The 25,608-nt window shown below is 45.1% G+C and overlaps 1 protein-coding gene across 1 annotated transcript; it reads left to right on the top strand.

Moving 5' to 3' along the window:
- The first annotated feature begins 1,875 nt into the window (after positions 1–1,875).
- LOC307022351 (ras-related protein Rab-33B-like) lies at positions 1,876–23,312 on the top strand. The gene is made up of 3 exons (XM_079655118.1): positions 1,876–2,370; positions 4,478–4,656; positions 22,720–23,312. Exons 1-3 carry the CDS (start codon positions 2,152–2,154, stop codon positions 23,039–23,041), a joined length of 720 nt encoding a protein of 239 aa, XP_079511244.1. The 5' UTR covers positions 1,876–2,151; the 3' UTR covers positions 23,042–23,312.
- The last annotated feature ends 2,296 nt before the right edge of the window (positions 23,313–25,608 follow it).

Below are 25,608 nucleotides of genomic sequence, written 5' to 3'. Positions count from 1 at the left end.
TAGAAAGGGGTCTGACTGTAGTTCGCACATTTCAAGCTGCAACTCAGGGGGCTGCTCGATGATTGCAGCCGAGAGGGGGTTAGTGAATAACTCGATGCGTGGCTGCATGGTGTGGAAATCTTGAAAGCGCTTCTTAAACTGCTGCTGCAGTGTTTCTATGTCGGCTCTGTACTTGGGTAATGTTTTCTCACATTCGGGGGCATCTTTGCGCATCTCTTCACATGACGGGAAGTGCGCCAGATTAGGACGGTCGGCTGAAAATCCGTCTTTAAACAGAGTCAGTTTAGTAACACATGCGTTCATGTGCGCATATAGATCCAACACGGTTTGGCATCTTCCCTGTAACCGCATATTCAGGTGATTAAGATGCGAGGTAATGTCCGCAAGGAAAGCCATGTCGAGAAGAAAATCTGTATTCCTGAGTTTTGCGCAGTACGCACTTGTATCACATTGGATGGTGTCCTCCAAGAACACAGGGATTTCTGCGCGTAGCGCAAAAAACCTCTCCAAGCATTTTCCACGGCTCATCCACCTTATCTGTAAATCACCGTATGCGGCGTTCACTTCATCCAAAAAGGCTATAAACTTCCTGTGATTGAGAGACTGGTTCCCTCCTCGAATGAGATTAGTAGTCTTGGTAACTAAATCCATGACATGGCTAACGTTCGTTGATTTGGCACACAGAGCCTCCTGCAATATCAAAACGAAATTTGATTTAGCCTGATTTTTTTTTTACAAAGAATGCCCACATTCAAAACCATTAGAATAGATAACAATAATGTTACCCACCTGATGTATGATGCAGTGCACTATTGGACAGTCAACGCCACTCTGGCGGAGGAGGCCGGCAAATCCAGTGCGCTTTCCTTGCATTGCTGGCGCACCATCGGTAACAACAGCTGAGAGCTTGTGAAATCCTCCGTGCGCACTTACAACATTTTCAACAGCGGCGAAAATATCTTGTCCTTTGGTAGTGCCATGCAAAGAAGCCAGTTTCAATAACTCCTTGTGCACTTCAAATGAACTGTTAATGTCCCGTGTGTAGATGAGAAGCTGGCTCACATCAGTCACATCAGTGCTCTGATCCAACGCTAAGGAAAAGTATGCACAGTCATGCATGACTTGTTTTACCTTTTGTTCGACATGATTTTGTATTTCAAATATTCTTCGTGTCACTGTCCGACGGGACAAAGAGACGGTTTCAAAGTTTTTAGCCATGTTGTCATCTCCGAATGCTTTAGCCATCTGGACTGCACAACTTTTCACCATTTCGCCGTCAGACAGGGGCTTCTTAGCTTTAGCAAGCTCAAGGGAAACGGCATAAGACGCCGTGAGAGACGATTGCTGTGTAGTCGTGGCTCTGGTAAAAAAGGTCTGCTGCATATTTTCCCTTTCAGGTCAGCAACGATGGCGAGCAGCTCCTGTGTGCTTTTCATATTTGTCTTTATGGGTGCTGTTGTAGTGGCGACTTAAATTGTAGTCCTTCATTGCCGATTTAGTTTCAAGACACACCAAACACATATGTTTGCCTTTGAATTCTGTAAACAGATAATCTATTTCCCATTTTGGCTGAAAGAGACGGTTTTCTAGGTTCAGTTTTCTTTTTTGGGCGCTCATGTTTCTTTTCCCGCTAACGGAGGAAAGCCGCGAGGTAAACAGAAGACAATATACACTTGGCTGCAGGCCTCATGAATTTGGGGGGAGCGCCCTCTAGCGGTGAATATTATTAATTACAAGTGGGGTCTGGTTCAAATGATTTGCTTGTTTACAACTGTGAAACCAATATATTTTTGTAAATTGACTCGCGGGCCGCCCAAAGTGAGGGCGGTGGCCACATGCGGCCCGCGGGCCGCCAGTTGCCCATCCCTGCTCTGGAGCCTCATTTGACAGCATGGTGGTGGTGTCAGTCTGAGGGAGGGAGTTCATCAGGTGACGAGCAGGCACCAGGCTTTAGCAGCTAGATCTCCTCTCATTCACTGCTCAGCTCCGCGAACACTGTGCAACTAGCTCCCCGGCGGAAGGATACACTAAACTACCTGAAGAAAGTGTTTGAACCCCTGAGGCTCTACTTTATTTTTTGTTTTAGACCCTGTGAGGCTGCAGATTTATAAAACCTTGTTGGGTGTTTTTGAGTGAATCTCCCTCGGCAAAATGGAGTCATCCCTGGAGTTCTCCAGCTCTCTGGGCAGTGTGTCCTCGCTGCTGACCCGCTGTCGGACCTTTAAGGTGCTTGTGATAGGAGACTCCGGGGTGGGGAAGACCTGCCTCACACACCGACTCTGCGCCGGAGACTTCCCCAGCAGAGTGGAGGCCACCATCGGCGTGGACTTCCGCGAGAGGCTGCTGGATATCAACGGAGAGAGAATTAAGGTAGCCGGGGAAGTCATAATATTTAAAAAAGACCTGTGGACCGTACAACAGACTAACAGTGCACAAGAATGCAGAAACACAATGGTACGCCGCTCTTTTGTTTTGACACGAAAATAAACAGATTAGTTATCAACGTTGTTGGCTCTTAAGTTGGGAACAAAGTGCAAAAGGCACCACCACCTCTCGTACTTGGGAGTGAGACACAGACATTTGCATCTTTTTGTAGGACATATTATGTTCCTTTGTAGTCATTTTAGGTCTGTTCCTGGTAGGTGCGTGTCTATTTTAGTGATATTTTGTAAATAAAGGACAGGGGGGCCCTCACACGTTGGGCCCCATGACCTGTGCTCCATAGCACATTCAGTATTCCATTCATTACTAGATCACAACAAATGCAGTGCTCTTCATGGGCCCAATTCAGCTTAGGAGTTGGACTAGACAAATAAAACAAAACAACTCTGCAAGTAATAGAGGATGTAATATTCCTGCAGGTTATTTGAGACTGCCTCAGACTTTTAACTGTGACTTTATCATGTTTTCTACTGCTTTTTTTATTTACTTTTAACACTCTTAGGTTCTTTAGTAATGCACTTTTCTGCAATGTGGCTCCGCTGAGTTATTTGTCCCACATTGAACAGCAGAGAATCCTCTGGATGAAAGGAAATGAGCAGAGCGGCTGGTTTGCAGAACTAACGCAGCATCTAAATCACTGTGAAGATCACATACTTGATTCTTGTGGCATGTGAGCTTTTACATCAACAAGCTTCATTTGAGCCCCTCGTGTAAACACATTAGTGACTCTGTTTATGTGATGATATTCAATGTGTGGGTGTTGATCTACTTCCTGACCACATGATGGAGGAAGTGTCAGTAAGCGGTGACTGAGGATGTGTTTATAACTTTAGGTTTCACACTTTGTTCCAAATGCATTGTATTGATAATGGAATGGGACAAAATCATATGCTCCTTTTCAGAGTGAGCTTGTAGTTAAAGAAACATATTCTAAAATGTAAGTGGATGTTGATTTTTTTCTTCTTCTGCGAAGTCACTTTTTTGGCTGTTAATTTGACCCTGAGGCGAGTTAATGAAAGGTGTCTCCATTCAGATCAAGTGTCAAGTCATCTTTCATGGCACTCAAGTCAATACAAAAGTAATCTTAAACCAATTCAAAGTCAGTTGCAAATTGAAGTCCTTTCAAAGCATAGACCTAGTGATCCAATATTTTTTGTTATTTTATTTTGTTATTCTGTATGTTCATTTATCATGTTGCCTCTGTTGCATTTTTTTTTTTTTTAGCTGGAATGACACATCGTTGAAATGGAATCTAGCACTTAATTTATCATATTCAAGTAGAGTATGACAAAGGGAAAACAAATCTGATTTTTGGGGGAAAATATCAGATCATGTCAGGACTTCCTTATAGACCAGATTGCAGAAACAAAACAAACAAACAGATATTTATTTCCCGTTTATTGTGCCTAACTTCAGATGATAATAAAATATCTGGTACAGAATTACTCTACAGATGGTCCAGGTCAAAATTAGGAGAACCTCTTCTTTTGATGTCGGTTTTTGAGACATGACAAAGGCCAACATGTGGCCTGCATCAGACTCAGAAGTGTTTGAGGCTAGCTCATTGTCAGAAGAGCCTAATGCTACTAAAGCAGTTGTTGCTCCTACCGGACGGTTAAGAGAAAACAGAAGTTGCTGCTAAAAACAATCAATACAAATTTCACAAAAGTGTTAATCGTTGAAGACAGCTGAGGTCCTTGAACATAAAGACATAGATGAATGCAAACTATTTTAGGTTTATTTGTCAATTGCAAGACAGAAATAATCTCACAGGACATAACAAAACAAGAGGTCAGACTTTCTAAATATTAGATCAACTGGCTAACTTATTTTGATTTGTGTCCTCTCAGTGATGAATCACTGCATGTGTCTCGGTCTGGTTTGGGGTGTCTCAACACATGGCTCATTTCCCTCTCCGTGCCTTCCCTCTCATTCATTTCCTCTTTTGCACATTTTCACCTCTACCAACTCCGCCTAATGTCAATAAATGACTAAATGTCATTTTCTCCCTTTATCCTTTTTATCTCCCCACCAGCTCCAGCTGTGGGACACGGCAGGGCAGGAGCGTTTCCGTAAGTCCATGGTGCACCACTACTACCGTAACGTGCACGCTGTGCTCTTCGTGTACGACGTCACCCGTCCTAACAGCTTCAGCGGCCTGACTGCGTGGATCGAGGAGTGCAGGCAGAACTCCCTCGGGCAGGATATCCCCAGGTAATGCACTATACTCATATACAACTTTTCTAGTCCTCCATCCTACAACCATATTTCCTTTTTTGTGAACTTTTTTCCCCCCAAATCAAATAACACATGCTTTTTTTTCTTTAGATAATTTTGGTGTTAATTGCAAAGTATTGGAGATCTTATCCGTAGAGATGTCTGCCTTCTCTCCAATGTATTGGACCTAGATGGCACTGGGATTGTGGTTCTCAAAGCCCCAAAAACCACATTTAAAAAAACTCAACAACAAAGTATTTTTTTAAGGAATCCTGACTTGCTTAATCGATACAATCAACAGATTGTTTTGAGGAGTTTTATGTAGGAACTATTTTCTTTTTACCAAACTACACCTGCCAGCCGTTTTCCCCGCGAATAATTATCGTTGTAACTAGCTAGCTAATGGTACAAGTTGCAGGTTAGCTAGCTCAGGAGAACCTCTTGTCCAAAGATGTCCGGTTCCTCCTGCGTAGTTTTAATTCAGTTGAGAAAGAAAACTTCCTGGGGGAAACCGCTCAAAACTGTTCTTTCTACCAAACTACAGCCACCAACTTTATCATCATGCAGAAGAAGCATCAGCTCACGGCCTTAAGAGGCCTGTGCTCACTCGTTAGTGCGTGTAGTTTGGTAAAAAGAAAATAGTTCCTAAGTGACACTCCTCAAAACAGTGTATCTTTTGTAACAGAGTCATGATATCTGGAAATGGGTTGACCGTGGAGATGTTGAACTTCTCTCCAATATAATGGATCTAGATCAGTTTCGAGTGGGTCGCAGATGTGTGAGTGAAGAAATAAAAAAAATTAAATAAAACTTTTATTTTGAATGCCCGATTTTCTAACGTTGGACTGGAAGTACTGGAGACCATAAACGGTTTTGAAAACTTCTGTCACGTAGTGATCATCTTCTCAATAAAACATCTTTGCTGATGTTTCTTTCGAGTCTTCTGGCCAATCAGAATTAAGATGGTTGCCGTAGCGGTAGAGCTATTCTTTATACATCCATGGGTACAACTTCAGATAAAATTGAACACATAATGAAATATGACCCCCGGTTTGATGATTGACAGGTCACAGAACAATGGGAGCTATCTACCCTTACCCACAATTTAAAGTAATTCACACTGACTCTCTCCTCTTTGCTCTTCTCTCTGTGTGGAGCAGCAAGCTGTCAGAACTAAGTGAAAACAAACCATGGCATAAAATGTTATTAAAATGTGGGTAGTAATACATTTATTTATTTTCTTCTCAGAGTGTACCAGAATGCGTAGTTTATTTGTTAGTATTTCTAAAAATAGTTCTGTGAAGGGATATAAGGCATATATGTAGTGTACTTCACTTTAATGAATATTGTATGCTGAAAAGCGTATATTAGACCCTCCAGAAAAACGCGGGCAAAAATCCTTGATTATGCGGGCTAAATTCCTTGATTATGCGGGCTAAAATCCTTGATTATGCGATTAAACATGCAGGGTTTTATGTGATTTTATGCGGTGAAACTGCGGGAAGTTGCGAAATATGCGGAAAGTTGCGAAATATGCGGGAAAAAATTATCGATTTTTTTAAAATATTTACTATTCAATTAAACACATTCAATGTTTATTTATTGTAAAAGCAATTGGGCTATTTTAATTTCACACACACACACACACACACACACACACACACACACACACACACACACACACACACACACACACACACACTTCTCCGCCTCATTCTGTTTTCATTTACTCGTTCGTTATCTGCAGCTTCAATCTTGTAGGCTACTCACCTCGTTTCTTGTAGCCCTCGAAAGGGTTTTGGAGGTTGATGCCTCGTGAACGTGAGTTGTTTGGCTTTCTTGTCCGCAGCAGCAGAAAGCATTTTCGAATGTTTGAATGAATCAAAGCGGGTCGTCACCGTCGATTTTCTCTTATGCTCCAACACACAGTTGCACGGGGTGGAGAATAGTTTCCCCCCACTTTTTGCCCGGTCTTTAGTAGAAATGTTCGTCGGTAAATGAGATGGATTAGATATTTTCATTTTGGTGTTTTCTCTATCGTGTGAGCTCCACACGTTCACTCTATACAGTGTTGTTTACATTCTGTGATGCGCGAGCTGATGACGTCACGTCAAGACGAGTTAACTTTTTTTTTTCTCAACTTTGTGTGGAAAAATGCGGGGATTATGCGGCCTTTTGATAAATATGCGGCCTTTTAGAAATCTGCGCCATTTTGCTGATTATGCGGTAAATTCTGCGATCGCAGAATCGCGTTTTTCTGGAGGGTCTAGTACAGGCCTATTCAACTGGCGGCCTGCGGGCTGGATGCGGCCCAGAACCAACTCCCGAGTGGCCCAGCCTCCCGTAGCCAAATTCCTACACTAGTACAGACCATGAACGCAACACTCCGCGTTGCATAGAAACCACCAAACCACAACGCAGCACGTTTTTTGAAAGTGCATCTAGTGGTGCTAGTAACGGTGCTCCTATGATAGCAACTCTAAAACATGTCCCTCTCAACTCTGAAGCGTAAACAGAGACAAAACGGTAATTGATCTTGTGGAGCAGATCCAAGTCAAGCTGGACCTTTTCGCTACCGACTTGAGCACGGGTCGGATGCTGCATTTTCCGACGCTCCCCAAACACATCACATCTCCGGCACAAATCACGGATGTGATGACAGATTTCATTGCGAGATTGAAAGAGAACTTTGCCGGTCAATTGGATGGACTTGCTCTCTCCACAGACGTGATGATGGGCTTTGCCAGAGACCCCTTCACTGTTGCAATAGAGGGGGACGTATCAACCAGAGCAAAGGAAGTGGTCCCCTGCATCGACAAGGGGAAATATACACTGGAACTTATTGACATGCAGCGCACTAACGGGCCAGCGAAGTTTTGGAGTGATGTCAAAAAACAGCAGTTCCCTAACGTTCAGAAAGTAGCGATCTGTGTGCTCAGTATGTTTGGATCAACATACACATGTGAATCAAGCTTTTCACACATGAACTCAATCAAAAGTAGCACTCGCTGCTCCCTGACTGACAGCACTCTTCACCAATGTCTTAGGATTGCATTGACATCCTATGAGCCAAAAATCAATGCTCTTGTTGAAAACAAAAAATGTCCCTTCTCCCATTGAGAAAGTCAGCGATGACAAATCACAAATGAGGTGATAGTAAGCACCTAGTTTACTATAGTAGACGTGTAGTGTAGTATTCATTCATATAGTTACCCGTATCCCTCGTTATGGGTTTGTGCACTGAAGTGTTTGACAGTTCTTTCTGTATTCATTTAAGTGCACTTTGTAATGTGTCTGGGACAAATGTGACCAAAACGTATGATTTTTTTTTTTTGTTATTTCTTGAAAGGTGAAAAAATATTGCTACAGTACTACCTCTTTGTGTTGCATTGGAGCTCTTTAGCTGTTTTTGTTGTATGTGAGCGCATTTATTAAGACTGCTATTATTGTATTCAGTAAATGCACTTTGTGATGTGCCTGGTTCAGAAAAAATAACCTGAATATTTGACTTCTAAAGCAAACAAATGTAATGCTAAACTGTGCACTTTTTTTTCAGATTCTGTTAAATTAATGCTAATTTGTTGTGTTTTTATGCACTTTTTGACCTACCTTTGTTAGATGAACAATGAATAAAAATTGCATGTTTTTCATCGCAGTAATATGTGTTGGTTTAAAATGTGTCACTACCCGCTTTTTACAGGCCGCTGAATGTCTGGCCCAGCTGAATTTTGTAGTTACAAAATCTGGCCCAACTGAATGTGTAGTTGAATAGCCCTAGTATATGGGGCATTCTACCGAATTCGTAAAAAAGTGCGGTCCCACAACAAGAAAAACTATTTAACAAAACAAATAACTATTCAGACATAGATATTTACTAAGAATATGTTATGGTCTATTTAAACACAAGGCATTACATTAGATAGTGATAAGCTTAATACTGTATATACAAAAACATCATTTGTAGGGTACTTTCTATTGGGAAGTAGATGTCCCCAACCCTGACATCTACATTTCAATTTCTGTAAATAACACATACATTTTTTTTTTAAATGTTGTTCAATGGTGTATTTAGAAGATCTTTATGATTACATTCAAACAGAAGTTGGAATATTTAGATTTATTGTGGGTATCATTTTTTTATAAAAAAACTATACTCAAAAAATCATGTCCCCAGTTTTCATGTCACTACCGAAATACAAGGGGTTTTAGTCCAATGGCTGAGCCTGGTTTTTAGCCACACCCCTGCATCTTGACTAGGCAGTGCCACTGCATCCCTGTCACTCATGGCTGAATGGCAAGTAGCTATATCCCATACTTTTGATATAAATCTGTTCCAAAATCTGAAAATCGGCGTGTAACCTTAACAATTGTCACTACCAAACACATATTATCTTCAATTAAGTAAACTTTTTCTGGGTTTTATGCAAAGTATTAGGTTTTTATGTGTGTAAACCTCTTCAAAAACGTGTATGCTAGCCATGTACATGCTAGCATTCTTTAGTTATGTTCAATTTTAGCTAGAGTCGTCACTACTGAAACATATGGTTAAGTTTCGGAAATTGACATGATCGTTTCGGTAGTGACAAAATGGAATGGTAAGCAGGTACATCCCACCATTTTGAAATAAATGTGTTTTAAAGTCTGAAAATCAGTGTGTTACTTTAAAGGTCTCTTATTATACTATTGTTAGGCATATATTATAGGTCTCAGATATAGGGATGCATATCGTTGACTTTTTTACGATACCGATACCACTGAACGACACCGATACTCAACCGATACATATCGTGATACTTTGAAAATGTATCATCCCACAATTACTCCCATGAAGCGCTTTACGATATAGTTAACATGTCAAATGAATATTAAATTAAATTGTAGGACTTCTTCGACCTTTTAGTACTGAACAAACAATGAAAAATACATAAAAAATATGAAGAAAACCAATTATGGAATATCTTTTATAACACCCGCCATCAGGTGTGCTGCGTGAATAGCACATCTTGTCAATGCAAACAGACCGTTACAGCACCGTTATAATTAATGTTACACCTGAGATTCGACTGAACAAATAAATAATAGAATAAAGATCATGAGATCTCGGCATTGCACGAACAAACAAATCTCATCTTTAAAATCAACGATTGCCTTCACTGGTGAGAGAAAACAAATCCCATCACAGTTTATTTGTGGGACTTTTACCTTTCTAGTATTGAACAAACAATGAAAAATACATACACCGAAGCCGGTGCAAGGCGCACGATCTGATTAGCTGGCGGATGTCAACAATATGGTGCAGCCCACACTCCACAGTGACTCGTTTGTGGAGTTTCACGTCGAAATTGACATCGTAATTTGACGGTTTGGGCCAGAGTTTAAGGATATTAGATTTTTTTTTTTTTTATCGAAACCGGATCTGATTTCGGTACGGTATACCGTAGCCACCAGTAGCCGGTATTTCGGTAATACCAGATACCGGTATGCATCCCTACTCAGATATATAAAAAACATGTCTATGAAGTGTTTTGCTCAAAATACCAAATAGATCACCCATTCTAGCCTCATTCCCCTCTATTTCAGCCTGTTACTAAAGTGCTGATTCTGGGTCAGTAGCTTCAAACATTCACACTTCAACATAAGGCATGTTATGAGTTAAGATTAACCCTTTGGAGTCGACCGTCACGCCGGCATGTTCAGATCACATGACCTGTTCAAGCCGGTGCCGCATAAAAACAACAGTCCGGACAACTGGGGTTACCTACTGTAACCCTAGCTTCTATGAGTAAATGGCGCAGCCCTCTAAGACTATCGCTATTGGGTAATCCCCCTGCGCCCCCGCGCAGCACTGAAACACTTGTATTCCACGCCCACCCGCAAGGTGGGCCCCACCCTCGGGCCTCCTTCCGGTATAAATAGGAAGGCGGCCTGGCAATCTGCTCCCATACAACATAACTTTTCTTCAGCTATTCGTAGAGCCAGTGGGGCCCCGCACTTAGAGGGCTGCGCCATTTACTCATAGAAGCTGGGGTTACTGTAGGTAACCTCAGTTCTATTTCGTATATGGCTTCGCCCTCTAAGGCTATCGCTATTGGGTTAAGGGCGAAGCATGATGTAGTCTGCGCCCCACTGGGTCCGCCCGGCACTAGAAGCACAGACATACCTGCTCAATAACACCCCCCTGCCGGATGTGCCATGCGTAATGGCGCATCACCGTACCTGGAACATAGCAAAACATGCCTATCTTCCCGACGGGGTGAAGGCTGGGAACAATACATACCGGCCGCTGTGAGAAAGTAGAGACGAAAGTCCCACCTTGTCCTGCGATCGTAGAGGGGGAACAGCAGCTCTCTGCGTGCAGACAGGCAGGAGAGCGCACAGCTGGATCCCTGACGTCACTCACTCTGACCAGGCACTCCGTACAAAGTGTGTCAGAGGAAAAAGGAACATCCCTCCTATAAGAGGGAAAAAGGGCCGCTCTCCGCGTGCCGAAAGGCAGGAGAGAGGCGCACAGCTGGCTCCCTGACATCACTCACTCCGACAGGCCACCCGGTACAGGGTGTGTCAGAGAGGAATGGGAGACATCCCTCAAATAAAAATGAATAAATTAACAGAGGGAAGACCAAGATGCAGCCGTGCAAATGTCTTCCACTGAAGTTCCTCCGTGCAAAGCCGCGGAGGAGGAAATTCCTCTGGTGGAGTGCGCATTGATGTTCTCCGGGGGCTCCACCCCCGAGGAGACATATGCCTGTGACACAGCCTCACACAGCCAGTGTAACAGCCGTTGTGCAGACAGAGGTTGCCCGATTGAGCGCTCTCTATAGTGCACAAAGAGGCGCTGGGAACGGCGCCAGGCCGCCGTGCGCGCCACATAGCAGGAAAGCGCGCGCACCGGACAGAGGAGATGAGATGTGGCTTCTTCCTCCGATTTATGAGGAGGTGGAAAAAACCCATCCAGGGTGATCACTCTTGACCTAAAAGAGCTTGTGATGACCTTTGGCATAAAGGCTGGGTTAGGACGTAGCACAGCCGAACTGCCATCTCCTTGGATCCAGAGGCATGACGGGGCCAGCGAGAGAGCGGATAGATCACTCACCCTTTTTGCTGATGTTAGAGCCAAAAGCAGTACTACTTTGGCTGACAACATTTTAAGGGGAACCTGCTCTAAAGGTTCAAATGGGGCTTTGCTTAGTGCTCGTAACACCAAAGCCAGATCCCACTGAGGCGCCAAGGCGCGTGATACCGGTCTGAGTCTTCGTACCCCTTGCAGAAAACGTATCGTCAGGGGGTGACTGAAAAATGTCCCGGCTCCGAAAACCATGTGACAAGATGATATGGCAGCCGCGTATACCTTGATTGTGCTGAAAGCCAAATTCCTGTCCAACAACAGCTGGAGGAATGACAGCACGTGAGGCAGGGGGCACGTAGTGGAGTCCAGGCTTCTTTCTACACACCAACGCTGGAACGCTGCCCACTTGGCTGTGTAGAACGCTCTGGTAGACGCGGCCCTGGCTCCCTGAATGGTGCGTACAACATCTTGAGAGAGACCCAACCTCTCTAAGTGTTCCCGTTCAGGGGCCATGCCCATAAGCGCTGGCCTATCACTGGGTGACTATAGATCGCTCCCTCCACTTGCGAGAGAGCGTCCCCGCGCCACGGAATTTCCCACGGTCTGCCTGACAGCGTACGCTGTAGGCATGGAAACTAGGAAGCGCCCGTGCGCTCCGTGGCAATTAGGATCACTGACAGCCGCTCCTCCTGCACTCGGTCCAGGAACCGAGGAAACAGCGAGACTGGTGGGAAAGCGTACAGCAGTCCCCTGGGCCATGGACGATGTGCGAACGCGTCCACCCCCAGCGGGGGTCTGTCCAAACCTGGGCGATCAGCTCGGGATGTAGGCTCCACGGAGAGGGCTGTCACCACGCTGCGGGGTGTGATGCGTCGAAGGAGAGCTGTCAGCGTCTCCACTCTCTGCCGTGAGAGTTTAGCTCTCATGCGGGCTGAGTTCAATTCCACACCCAGGTAAACAATACTCTGGGAGGGAAGAGGACAGCTCTTTTTCAAGTTTATCATGAAACCCAGCTTTGACAGATGCGATATGAGTTGTACCGTCTGTAAAGCCACTTCCTCCCTGGAGCGAGCCAACAGTATTCTCATCCCTCCTCTGTGTAGCGGCTGCAATGCCGTCCCTACACACTTTGAAAAGGTGCGAGGAGCCAGGGAATAATCGAACGGCAGACGGTTGTACTGGTACGATATTCCCTGGAATGAAAACCGCAGGAATTTCCTGTGTTGTGGGATGATGGGTACGTGGAAGTATGCATCCTTTAGGTCTATAGAGGTGAACCAGTCTCCCTGGTGAACACACTCTAGCACCCTTTTGACCGTCAGCATGTGAAAAGGCCTTTTCATTATTGCCTCGTTGAAAGCTGACAGATCGAGGATGGGTGTCATTCCCCCCGTCTTTTTCGGGATAAGAAAGTAGCGGGAGTAATACCCCTGATTTTCTTCCCCTTGGGGAACCCTGGAAATAGCCTCTTTCAACAGGAGTTCCCGTAGCTCTGCTTGGAGCGCCCAACACTGTTCTCGGGATGACAGGCGTTTCTCCTGTATCCCATTGAACTGTGGGGGGGGGAGGTGAACTGCAGGGTGTACCCTTTGCTGATCAGCCTGCTCATCCATCTGTCCATCAGACACACGCGCTGCCACTCCGAGAAACACTCCGAGAGCGGGCGCACATGCGCGAGATGTGTTGTGGTCGTCATGACGACGAGCCACGCCAGAGCCCTCGCCGCCGCTGCCCGTGAGGCAACCCAAGGTGGGCCTAGAGCGAAAGGGCTGTGAGGAGGCCTCCACACACTTCGTTTCACTCCGACTCTCATCATGAGGCGCGTACACTCTCAGAGGATGAGTGGAGGTTTTTGCAGTGATATCCACATGAGGCGTTACCACGGCGCTCATGGGCTTATTGTGACCGTGTGTATGTGGCGTATCTCGGACAGAGGAATGCCGTGAGGTCTGTGGTTTAATAGCCAAAAAGTTATAACCACCAGGCCTCTGCAGCGAACTCTGCTGCCTACTAATCAACAGATTGGAGGCAGCTGGCGTAGTTACTGTGCTCTGCAACTTATTAACCGATAGATTAAAATGTGCAGGCTTTTGTAACGAACCCTGCTGGCTATTAACCGATAGGTCATAGGCTGCTGGTTCACTCAGAGTGGGGGATATGTGAAACACATTTGAAACTGATGACTCAGACAAAAGGTTGGGAAATAAGCTTTCATTTTTATTTCCTTCACACTCCCCCCCCAAACCGTCATGGCCGGCTCTGCTTCTTCGGTGGCTCTCGTGGAGCAGACGACGAACGGGAGTACCTCACTCCCCTTTGACCCACCTCTCCACTGGTTGGGGGGGCGGAGGCGCGGGACGGTGTCCCTGCCGCCGCCGACGGACGAGTCTGACGCCTCGGCTGCGGTTGCTGTGAGCGTCTCTCTGCCTGCCTCTGTGGCCGGGTTGGCCGCAGCAAGACCTTCCTGGCCGGCTCTGTAACAGCCGCCTGTTGCAGCCAGAGGTGGCGCTGGATCTGCGTCATCCACGCTGCGATCCCCGCCTGGGAGACAGCCACGGATGCGCACAGCGTGAGTGCCATGCTGGCCGCCTTGCCGATCTCCTCCGCCTCCTCTGGAGTCACGGTGGTGGACCGTTCCACCAGCCTAACCACCGAGTTGGCCAGCAACGCGATGTTATTTTCCGCCGCAGACGCCTGAACCGCACATTGGTGCGCCCGGTCAGCCTGACGGGCGACATACTGGTCCTTGGTTGAGGCCAACGTAGGGCGCCGTCCGGCGATCAAGTTGGCCTGCCTAACCCCAAAAACGCCGTCAAGCTCGGCTCCAGAGCGGGGGTGGTTGGGAAACCCTCCTCAGTGAATCCCTCCACCTTAGTGGAGGGAACAAAGGTGGCCACCGGAGCCCTCAGGGTCCTCGGGTTCGCCGCAGCCCCCTCCTGGTACCTCCTAATGGCTGGGAAACGCGGCCAGATCAGGTCACTCCTGCCCGTCTGAACCCGGGAAAAAACTCCGGCCATGTCATCCAGAGCCACCCTCTCCCGACCTAGGGGAACGAGGAGACCTCTGCAGGCTGCCGCCTTGCCGATGATCTCCGGCAGCTCCAGCATGATGCCCCCCAACGCCGGCAGCGCCCTGGCAACGGAGAAGGGGACCGCGTGCTCGGCCGCCACACCCGTACCTCGCTCCGACCCCGTCTCCCCCGTCCGGGGGGGAGGAGAGAGCCGCATTGCGAGCCATGGAGGGAGACGGGGTAGGAGTCGTCCGACTCCTGCCCAGCACTCGGCTCCAGAGACAGGCTGTCGTCCCTATGCTCCTGGACGGGCTAATCGTCCTCCTCAGCCGCAGCAGCTAGAGCGTCCGCTCTTCGCTTCCTGTCGGCTGACGGGTGACGGGCACAATGCGAACAAGCGACCTGCTGGCTGAGAGCCGCGTACGCGTGCTCTGGCCCCAGGCAGGATTCGCATATCGCGTGTAGGTCATAGCTCATGATATACCCCGTCTTACATGAGGGACAATCACGGACACAGTTGTTGCTCATGACTTCATTTTCCTGTGCTTCAGTACTGCTGCTGGTTGCTGAAGAAAAGAGGGAGCAGATTGCCGGGCCGCCTTCCTATTTATACCGGAAGGAGGCCCGAGGGTGGGGCCCACCTTGCGGGTGGGCGTGGACTACAAGTGTTTTAGTGCTGCGCAGGGGCGCAGGGGGATTACCCAATAGCGATAGCCTTAGAGGTCGAAGCCATATACGAAATAGAACATTGCAGTGTGTTTATGTCGAAAGTACTGGCTTGAAACTATATCCCAGTCTTTGTTTCATGCAAACAGACCCAGTAAACAAGGAGATACAATGACATAAAGTTAATACATTTCAAAAGTATGAAAAATGGAAGCACATATTTGAATATCTTCGCCGTATTTGATCATTTTACGAAACGGAAAACACTGGAAACTGTAGATCCTGCTCAACAGGATGTATGTGTATTTCTGTCGAAAGTACTGGCTTGACACTATATGCCAGTCTTTGTTTCATGCAAAAATACCCAATAAACACGGAGATACGATGATATAAAGTTAATACAAATATATTTCAAAAGTAAGAATAATGGAAGCACATTTTAATATCTCCGCCGTATTTTATCATTTTACGAAACGGGAAATACTGGAAACTGTAGATTCTGCTCAACATGATGTATTTACCAGGGAGGGGGTGAGGTAATCAGGTAAACGGAGTGATACGAAGCAAGACGAAAAGAGACGAAGAGGGACCGAAGAGAGACGGCGGAAAATGGAGAGAGACGAAGATATACGAAGATAGGCGGCGGGAGACTGCGACTGAAGTAAAGTGACAGACAAACATTGATAATTTAGATATAGTTAGAGTTTTGAAGATTCAACTATGATGAAGAGAACTCTGAACGTGAGTCAAGCTATGAGCTTGTTTTTTGACATGGACGAGGAGGAGGAGCCTGTGATGTTGCCCTCTTGTCGTAGTTGACAGAAACTGCTTTGAAGCGTGGCACAGATAAAGACAGAAAAAACAGATTTTTGTACATAATGTTTATATATATATTTGTATTATATTTATAATAAAACATTTGCCTTATCAGAATGAAATCCCATGTACATTATTTAAGCTTTTAAATGTTTTGTTGTGCCTACTGTGTCACAAAACTTAAGAAATGAGGAAAAAAAGCCTATGGATACACCTGTTATTTGTTCATAAAATGTGTTTTTCGGTTCATGCTACCTCAATCAAACTTTCACATTATCATAGTGACATCCCATTCATATATTTCCAGCTTTCAAATGGTTTCGTTGTGTATGTTTGTGTTACCTATATGAAAAATAATATCATTTTCAAAATCTGTTTTTTTGTGATTTTGGGTTCTAAATGTTCATATAGTATCTCAAAATGAACGAAATAACTATCAGGTTATATAGGTGAGGTTGTCCTTAAAAAAAAGATACCAAACATTGACATGCCAAACATTTCTTAATGGTGTTTAGTAAGACAAATCAAAAGTATGCGAAAACGGCCAAATTAGCCCCGGACTCCAAAGGGTTAAGCAATAATTAGGTTGAGGGAATATGAAACAACCTTGAGAACAAAATACTGTGGTCACTACCGAAACAGTGGATGTTTTGTAAAAAATAAAGTATATTGAGTTATCAACTAAAACGATATGATACTGATTGGTTTAATATATGTTCAATTTCAACACTCATCAACTCTGGAATCAATATGATCAGTATTATGCATTTTACAAAGAAAGTTTTCATTATGATTTTTATGAATTGTATAAATTGAAATTTGATAACAAATTAAATTGCATTGATTTAATTGTCAAAACCCTCAACAAATATTTGTTAAAATACTGTTTAGAGAAGGGAAGGTAAAACAATGTCAAAAGGTTAATATAATACTTTTTTACTACAGCATTTTTGGTAGAGGAAGAACATTCCAATACAGTCTGAAAATACGATATAAAAATGTAAGGTTATTTTACTAGATATGTGTAATTTAGATATGGTACAAAATATATATGGACAAAGTTTTGAAAAAAGAAAATTCTAAACATTTCCAACATGATTTTGCACCAATTCGGTAGAATGGCCCATATATTACAGCACGATTTGTTGTTGAATATATTTGAGTGGTTCAAAATGTCACACCTCTGGATAGACCTGGTAAGCCCAAACGTGTAGTTCGGGTGAACTGGGAACGTCTGGAGGAGGCCCAAGTTCAGGAGGCCTTCAACTCACACCTCCGGCGGAGCTTTTCGGGCATTCCTGTGGAGGTTGGGGACATTGAACCAGAGTGGTCGGTGTTCAAAGCCTCTATTGCCGAAGCCGCGGCGGGGAGCTGTGGTCTCAAGGTCCTAGGTGCCTCAAGGGGCGGTAACCCTCGAACCTCCTGGTGGACACCGGTGGTCAGGGAAGCCGTCCGACTGAAGAAGGAGGCCTTCAGGGATTTGTTATCCCGGGGGACTCCCGAGGCAGTTGCAAGGTACCGACAGGCCCGAAGGGCAGCAGCCTCAGCCGTGGCCGAGGCAAAGCAGCGGGTGTGGGAGAAGTTCGGAGAAGACATGGAAAAAGACTTTCGGGCGGCACCAAAGTTGTTCTGGAAAACTGTCCGACACCTCAGGAGGGGGAAGCAGGGAACCATCCAAGCTGTGTACAGTAAGGATGGGACGTTGTTGACCTCAACTGATGGAGTGTTAGGGCGTTGGAAGGAGCACTTTAAGGATCTCCTGAACCCGACAACTCCGCCCTCTATGTTAGAGGCAGAGCTGGAGTATGACGGGGGATCGACACCAATCTCCTGGGGGGAGGTCACTGAGGTCGTCAAACAACTTCACAGTGGCAAAGCCCCGGGGGTGGATGAGATCCGCCCAGAAATGCTGAAGGCTCTGGGTGTTGAGGGACTGTCATGGTTGACACGTCTCATCAACGTTGCGTGGAAGTCGGAAACAGTACCGAAGGAGTGGCAGACCGGGGTGGTGGTTCCCCTTTTCAAAAAGGGGGATCAGAGGGTGTGTGCCAATTACAGAGGCATCAAACTACTCAGCCTCCCCGGGTTGAGTTAGTTTACTCTAAGGCAGTGATTCTTAACCATAGGGCCGCGGCCCACACTTGGGCCGCCAGCGCCCCCCAGAGGGCCACAAAAAACTTTCAGTTTTGCACCTGTGGGCCGCAAGGGCCGCGAGACTGCGTGCAGCTTTCGACCACGTGGTGGCGTTTTTTTTTTTGTCAATGTATCTTTATTACCACTCAGTTGTTAACAAGCGCCAATACACATAGATGAAGCGGCAAAAATGGAGAAGTTTTTAAAAAGAAAAAATGAAGACGAATGTCCTGCCAACCCCCCCACCCAAAAGACAAAGTTTTTACGGAAATACAATCTCGACTTCATTAAATACGGTTTCGTAAATGGAGGAACAGAGGCAGTGCCAAAAGCCCAGTGTGTGGAGTGTGGGCTAATGCTGTCCAACGAAGCCCTCAAGCCCTCAAAACTACAGCGGCATCTAGAGACCAAGCACCCGAATCTCGTGGGAAAGCCGGTGGAATATTTTAAGAGGAAGGAAAGTGGGCTGCAGATGCAGAAAAGGTCTGTCGTGTCACTGACAAGCAACTCTAAATGTGCATTGAAAGCGAGCTACCTCGTAGCCAGACGTGTGGCACAGAGTAAGAAAGCATTCACCATAGCGGAGGAGTTGGTTCTGCCTGCCGCTGTTGATATGTGCCGTGAGATGGTCGGAGAGGCCGCTGCAAAAAAGCTGCTGACCATCCCACTCTCAAACGACACTGTGAGTCACCGTATCGCGGACATGGCATCAGACATACAGCATCAACTTATAGAAAGAATAAAAAGCAGCCCTTTTTTTTCTTTGCAATTAGACGAGTCCACGGATGTCACGAATGCTGCACTGCTGCTTGTTTTTGTTCGCTATCGCTGGGACAGTAGTTTGCACGAAGACATACTGTTTTGTGGAGAGCTACCAACACGAACTACGGCTCAGGAATGTTTCCGCTGCATGGATAACTACTTCACTGAGAACGGCCTGGACTGGCAGAACTGTGTCGGGGTGTGCAGTGACGGTGCAGCATCAATGACTGGCAGGCATCATGGTGTCATTAGACAGATCCTTGATCGTGCACCAGAAGCTAAATGGACACACTGTTTTCTCCACCGTGAAAGCCTTGCAGCAAAAAAGATGTCACCAGACCTCCACCAGGTGATGGATGTAAGTGTGAAAACCATAAACTTTATTAAAAACAATGCTGTGAACTCCAGATGTTTTGCTAAGCTTTGTGAGGACATAGAAGCAGATCATGTCCAACTGCTATATCACAGTGAAGTGAGATGGCTTTCCAGAGGACTGGTCCTCAATCGTTTGTTTGAACTGAGGAATGAGGTCTTCTCTTTTCTCAGTGAGAAAAAAATCTAATCTTGTAGATTACTATGCTGACACAATGTTCACAGCAAAACTTGCCTACCTCTGTGACATTTTTTCACTACTGAACCAACTGAACACCTCACTTCAAGGAAGAAACAGCAACATATTTTGTGTTGCAGACAAAGTTGAAGCTTTCAAGAGGAAACTTGCTTTGTGGACCAAGAGGGCCCAGGAAAATAGGATGGACATGTTTCCACTTTTGTCTGACATTTTGGAAAACTCCCCTCAGGTGAAGATCAGCGACTCAGTCTCCCAGCACCTCTCACAACTGGCAGAGAAATTTGGTGACTACTTTCCTGAGGATCCCAGAGAGGGAAACATGTGGATTTTGGACCCATTTTCAGTGGATCCCACTGCAAATGATGTTGCTTTGCCCTCACACCTGGAATCCCAGCTTCTGGACGTTTCCACTGACAGCACTTTAAAGCTGCAGTGGGGCAAACTGGACCTGGGCTCATTCTGGGTTGCTGTCTCAAAGGAGTACCCATGTCTTGCACTGAGGGCTGTGAAACTCCTTCTCCCATTCACAACTACGTACCTGTGTGAATCAGGATTCTCCATTGTGGCCACAACTAAGACCAAAGCCCGAAACAGACTCAGAGCAACACTGGAGTCTACTCTGAGAGTGAGCCTTTCTCCCATTCCACCCAGACTGGATCTGATTATGTCTCAGAAGCAGGCCCAAGTGTCTCATTAAGAGGTCAAGATAAAAAGGGAGTTGTATTATTGTTGTTATTGTTGTTCATTGTTGTTATTATTTGTGTCATTGTTCATTTTTCAGAGCTATAAAGATTATTCTGGTTCTGCCATGCAAAAATGGAGACTGCTGAAGCAATTTTCAAATAGCTTTGCAGATTATAAGGCTATAGTTTCATTTGCACTTTATTTCAATTTCATTTAGTTTATTTATTTAATTTAAAAATAGATTTATATTATTTGAATGCATTTATTTTATCACCCCCTTTTATTGATTGATTGATTATTTATATATATATATATATATATATATATATATTTTTTATTAATTTAAAGTAAAATCCTAATATTGGTCTTTTTTATTATTATTTTAAAAAGCCTGACTTGATCCTTGACATTTTTTCTTGTCACAGCTTGATTTGGTCCAGGAATTATCAGCCTGTTCGGTGTCTTGATACAGTATGTGTAGGTTTACATACACATGTTTAATAAAAGTATTTGTGATGATCCCATTTTATCATGTCATTTTATTTGATAAGGTTTTTGCTTGTTAAACAGTTAGTGGATTTGGTTTATTATTGAATACAAATCAAACCGAGAATGAGGTCAATTAAACCTATACAGTGTTAATATTTAATGGGCCCCGGGCCACTTTGTACTATAAAAATTGGGCCTCAAGGTCAAAAAGGTTAAGAACCCCTGCTCTAAGGTACTCGAAAGGAGGGTCAGGCCGATTGTCGAACCTCAGATTGAGGAGGAACAATGCGGATTCCGTCCTGGTCGTGGAACGACGGATCGGTTTTTACTCTCGCAAGGATCCTGGAGGGGGCCTGGGAGTACGCTCATCCAGTCTACATGTGTTTTGTAGACTTGGAGAAGGCGTATGACCGGGTTCCCAGGGAGTCACTGTGGGAGGTGCTGCGGGAGTATGGGGTGAGGGGGTCTCTACTCAGGGCCATCCAATCTCTGTACTCCCAAAGCGAGAGCTGTGTCCGGGTCCTCGGCAGTAAGTCGGACCCATTTCAGGTGAGGGTTGGCCTCCGCCAGGGCTGCGCTTTGTCACCAATCCTGTTTGTAATATACATGGATTGGATTTCGAGGCGTAGTCGTGGGGGAGGGGGTCTGCAGTTCGGTGGACTAAGGATTGCACCACTGCTTTTTGCAGATGATGTGGTTCTGATGGCTTCATCGGTCTGCGACCTTCAGCACTCACTGGATCGGTTCGCAACCGAGTGTGAAGCGGCTGGGATGAGGATCAGCACCTCCAAATCTGAGTCCATGGTTCTCAGCAGGAAACCGATGGACTGTCCACTCCAAGTAGGGAATGAGTCCTTACCCCAAGTGAAGGAGTTCAAGTATCTCGGGGTCTTGTTCTCGAGTGAGGGAACGATGGAGCGTGAGATGGGTCGGAGAATCGGAGCAGCGGGAGCGGTACTGCAGTCTCTTTACCGCACCGTTGTGACGAAAAGGGAGCTGAGCCAGAAGGCAAAGCTCTCTGTCTACCGGGCAATTTTTGTTCCTACCCTCACCTATGGTCATGAAGGATGGGTCATGACCGAAAGAACGAGATCGCGGGTACAAGCGGCCGAGATGGGTTTTCTCCGCAGGGTGGCTGGTGTCTCCCTTAGGGATAAGGTGAGAAGTTCGGTCATCCGGGAGGGACTTGGAGTTGAACCGCTCCTCCTTCGCGTCGAAAGGAGCCAGTTGAGGTGGTTCGGGCACCTAGTTAGGATGCCACCTGGGCGCCTCCCTAGGGAGGTGTTCCAGGCACGTACAGCTGGGAAGACACCAAGGGGTAGACCTAGGACCAGGTGGAGGGATTATATCTCTTCTCTGGCCTGGGAGCGCCTTGGAATCCCCCAGTCAGAGCTGGTTGATGTGGCCAGGGAAAAGAAAGTTTGGGGCTCTCTGCTGGAACTGCTACCTCCGCGACCCGACCACGGATAAGCGGGAGAAGATGGATGGATGGATGGATGGTTCAAAATTTCGGGTCGCAATTTATTGACAAAGGAAAAAGTGGGTCCCGAGGCATGACCAGTTGAGAACCACTGATCTAGATGGCTTGTCTTACACAAAGCAGCAAACAAATTATACTGAACTACATCCACTAACGGTATCATTGCATGTATCTACTCATGGACCAGAGGCTAGTGCTCAAATGTTGGTAGAAAGAAAATAGTTCCAACATGAAAATGCGTAAAGTTGTATTTCTTTAGTATCAGGGTCATGATTTCTGAAAAATACATTACTGTAGAGTTTTTCAAAAATGATCTTTGTGGCGCTTATTTTCTGAGTGACTTTCTTATAACATCATCCTTTGTTTGCTTCTTCTGCTCCCAGGTTCCTGGTGGGTAATAAGAGTGATCTCCGTGACCCCAGCTGGGCTGACAACCAGGTGAGCCAAGAGTTGCCGATGACCTTCGCCAAGTCTCATGGCATGATGTTTTTCGAGACGTCCGCCAAGAACTCCCCAAACAATAGCGGCAACAGTCAAACGAGTGACAAGGAAGTGCCGTATCAGCAGGATAAAGTGGAGGATATCGTTTTTGCTGTCGCTGCCAAACTAAGGAGACAGAAGAAACCTGCAAGCCCCCCCATGAACGGGTCCTTTAAAATCCCGAACAAGAGAACACCGGAGAAAAACATGTGGAACTGCTGCTGAGACAGAGGCCTTTTCAGATGGAAGAATGTTTTTAAGTGTGTGAACGTGTGTGAGAGAGATGACCATACTGTGCATAATGTTAATTTTTGACCAAAGACAAATCTAAAACTTTTCACAGTTTTTTTTTTGGAAAACAAAGTTAATCCCACACAGAACTTTTAATATTTAAAAACTCTTTAATAATGTGAGACGTCCTTGTTTGAAATGTGTGTATATTTGTGTCTAATTGTTTACAATGGGTGCGAAATAAAGACTGTGAATGTAAACATTATTTTGTAGAGGGTTTCTTTATGAGTAACTTTAGTGCAGCGGGGTTATGTGGGGTGGCTGTTTCCCACCACAGCACCGTGTCCAGATGGACAAACACCATGACCGGTCTGCTGGAAGGACTGCTGCTGTGTGGGCGTTATGCATCACATGTGTTGTGATTTTGTGTCGAATCGATGATTCATAGGACGTCACATGATGACAACTGTAGATCCTGCAACACACCAGAGGTACGGGCAGCTGAGTGTGTGTGCATGAGTGTGTTGTGTGTGCACATGCATGTGTCACGTTGGTGCAACATTCAGCAGCAATGTGGTAGATGTGTTTCTCTAGACTTAAAGAGGCCCTATTATGCTTTTTGGGGGTTTTCCCTTTCCTGTAGTGCATGGGTCGGCAATAAGCGGCCCGCGGGCCATTGGTGTAGTGTGTTGTATAGGTTTTTCTGAATGTAAATGTTCAGTAAAGGCTAAAATCCCAAAGTTCCCCCCAGAAGGAGTTTCTCTCCCACACTCCCCCCCCCCACCCCAGCCTGCCTGAAACACCTCAATTTGTCTCCTTTGTTTAATTCTGTAACACTCAAGGTTCTATTGGCTAGTGCTCCAACACATTGTACTGATAGGCTAAGGGCTGGATATCTCTAAGCAGAGCCGACCAGCTAACCAATCAGTGCAGAAAAGGCATTTTAAACATAAAGCATGCAAACATGTCACAGTAGAGGCACAGATAAACCAATATTAACCGGAAAATGAGCATAATATGATAGACTGGAGGAAAAATGTGTGTCTTATTTACCATTGCACAAACAATGAATAAATGCTATGAGGTGTAAAAAACGAATGAACAGTTAAAATATCTCAGTTTTGCTGACCGTTTACTTTGAACTACAACACAATTTATGATTTAATGTTTGTGGAAGCAGAGTTTAGGTTTGCAGCACAATTGTATCTACTTCCAAGGTGCATACTGTAAAAGCAAAGTATAGCAATAATACAGAGTAAGTTATTTCAAAGGGGTGTTCCACCAATTTCACACATGCCGACTAAAGAAAAGATGCCTTTGAGTTGAATTATGGGAGATGGCGGGTCAAGGATTTTTAGGGCTATACAGAGGCCGTTTCTCAATGTCGAGGAGGTTTGCTTGGTAGCACATGTATGCTGGGCATTTGAACAGTCCTTTGGCGCCACTCTATGACTTACTATACTTGAAATAGTGGCCCTGGAGCAGCTTTACTCAACATTGAGAAACACCCAGAGACTAGGTAATATGATATTATAGGAAATCTCCTCCTCTGCTGCTTTGCTATAGACCATTCTTTTGTGAGTCCCATGTTTTGAAAGAGCAATAAATATGGAGCATAACATGTATCACTTAATGTTAGACTAGGTGACCTTTGATAGACACGTTTAACCTCTTAAAAAGTCTGAAATGTTTCTTTAAAGCTCATAGTGTATTGGCTTATAGAGATCTAATGGCAGAAACAAAATATAAAATGCATTCGGATGTTTTTATTAGTGTCAAATCACATGAAACAAAAAATATTGCTTTTGTTAGCTTAGAATGAGCCTCTCGATTCTACATTGGGAGTCTGCCACGTTTCCAGAGTATCCCAGGACAGACAAACAGAACTCGGGCTCCAGAGATGTAGTTCTCAACATTTTCAATTTATGACCATTTTTAAATGTTAGGAGTATGTTCTCTACACACTTGGAAAAGTATTTGGAATCTGTTATCTGGAATCTTGCCACTAGATGCCACTTAATCCTATACACTGCTCCCTTCAGTCTAAAGATTTTCCAAATAACATTTTAATGTTTTTGATGATCTAAAACAATAACTTGCTGTCTAAAAAGATCTGTGTTGACACATTGATGGGTGAGACCATCTTAATAGTACACTGTATTATTCGGGCTCTGCCATTTAGAACCATGCTTGGTGCAGGCCAACAATAGCTCTGGTTAGAGACACTGATTGAGGTTATGCAACCTCAATCAGTGTCTCTAACCGTGCCACCACATGGGCCTGTAATCCGCTTGAAACAAACCAGCGTGAGGATGTCTGATCCTCCACAGCACAGTCAACATGATAATCTCACGTGCAACATGCTCCAAAAAAAAAAAGAAGAAGAGTAATCTGTAATTTTGTCACTGTGAATCAATACAATGTGTCGACATGCAAAAGCATCACTTCCTCCGCTACATAGAAGCAAGATAAACTGAACCTTTACTTGTTTAGCCTCTATATTTCGTCCCTTTCTGAAATGACTTTATGTTTCTCTGTAGTTGTTTTTTGTGGTCTTTTTG

The sequence above is a fragment of the Notothenia rossii genome (assembly GCF_949606895.1).
Source record: "Notothenia rossii genome assembly, chromosome: 1".
NCBI classification, from domain to species: Eukaryota; Metazoa; Chordata; class Actinopteri; order Perciformes; family Nototheniidae; genus Notothenia; species Notothenia rossii.
Note: the sequence above shows the minus strand (reverse complement) of the source record. Positions and strands in the feature narration are given on the sequence as shown.

Bases quoted from the DNA above. Each gene is read 5' to 3' on its own strand.
- LOC307022351 (XM_079655118.1), top strand. From the start codon at position 2,152: ATGGAGTCATCCCTGGAGTTCTCCAGCTCTCTGGGCAGTGTGTCCTCG. The intron at 2,371-4,477 runs GTAGCCGGGGAA...TCTCCCCACCAG, and splicing joins TCAACGGAGAGAGAATTAAG to CTCCAGCTGTGGGACACGGC. The intron at 4,657-22,719 runs GTAATGCACTAT...TTCTGCTCCCAG, and splicing joins CTCGGGCAGGATATCCCCAG to GTTCCTGGTGGGTAATAAGA.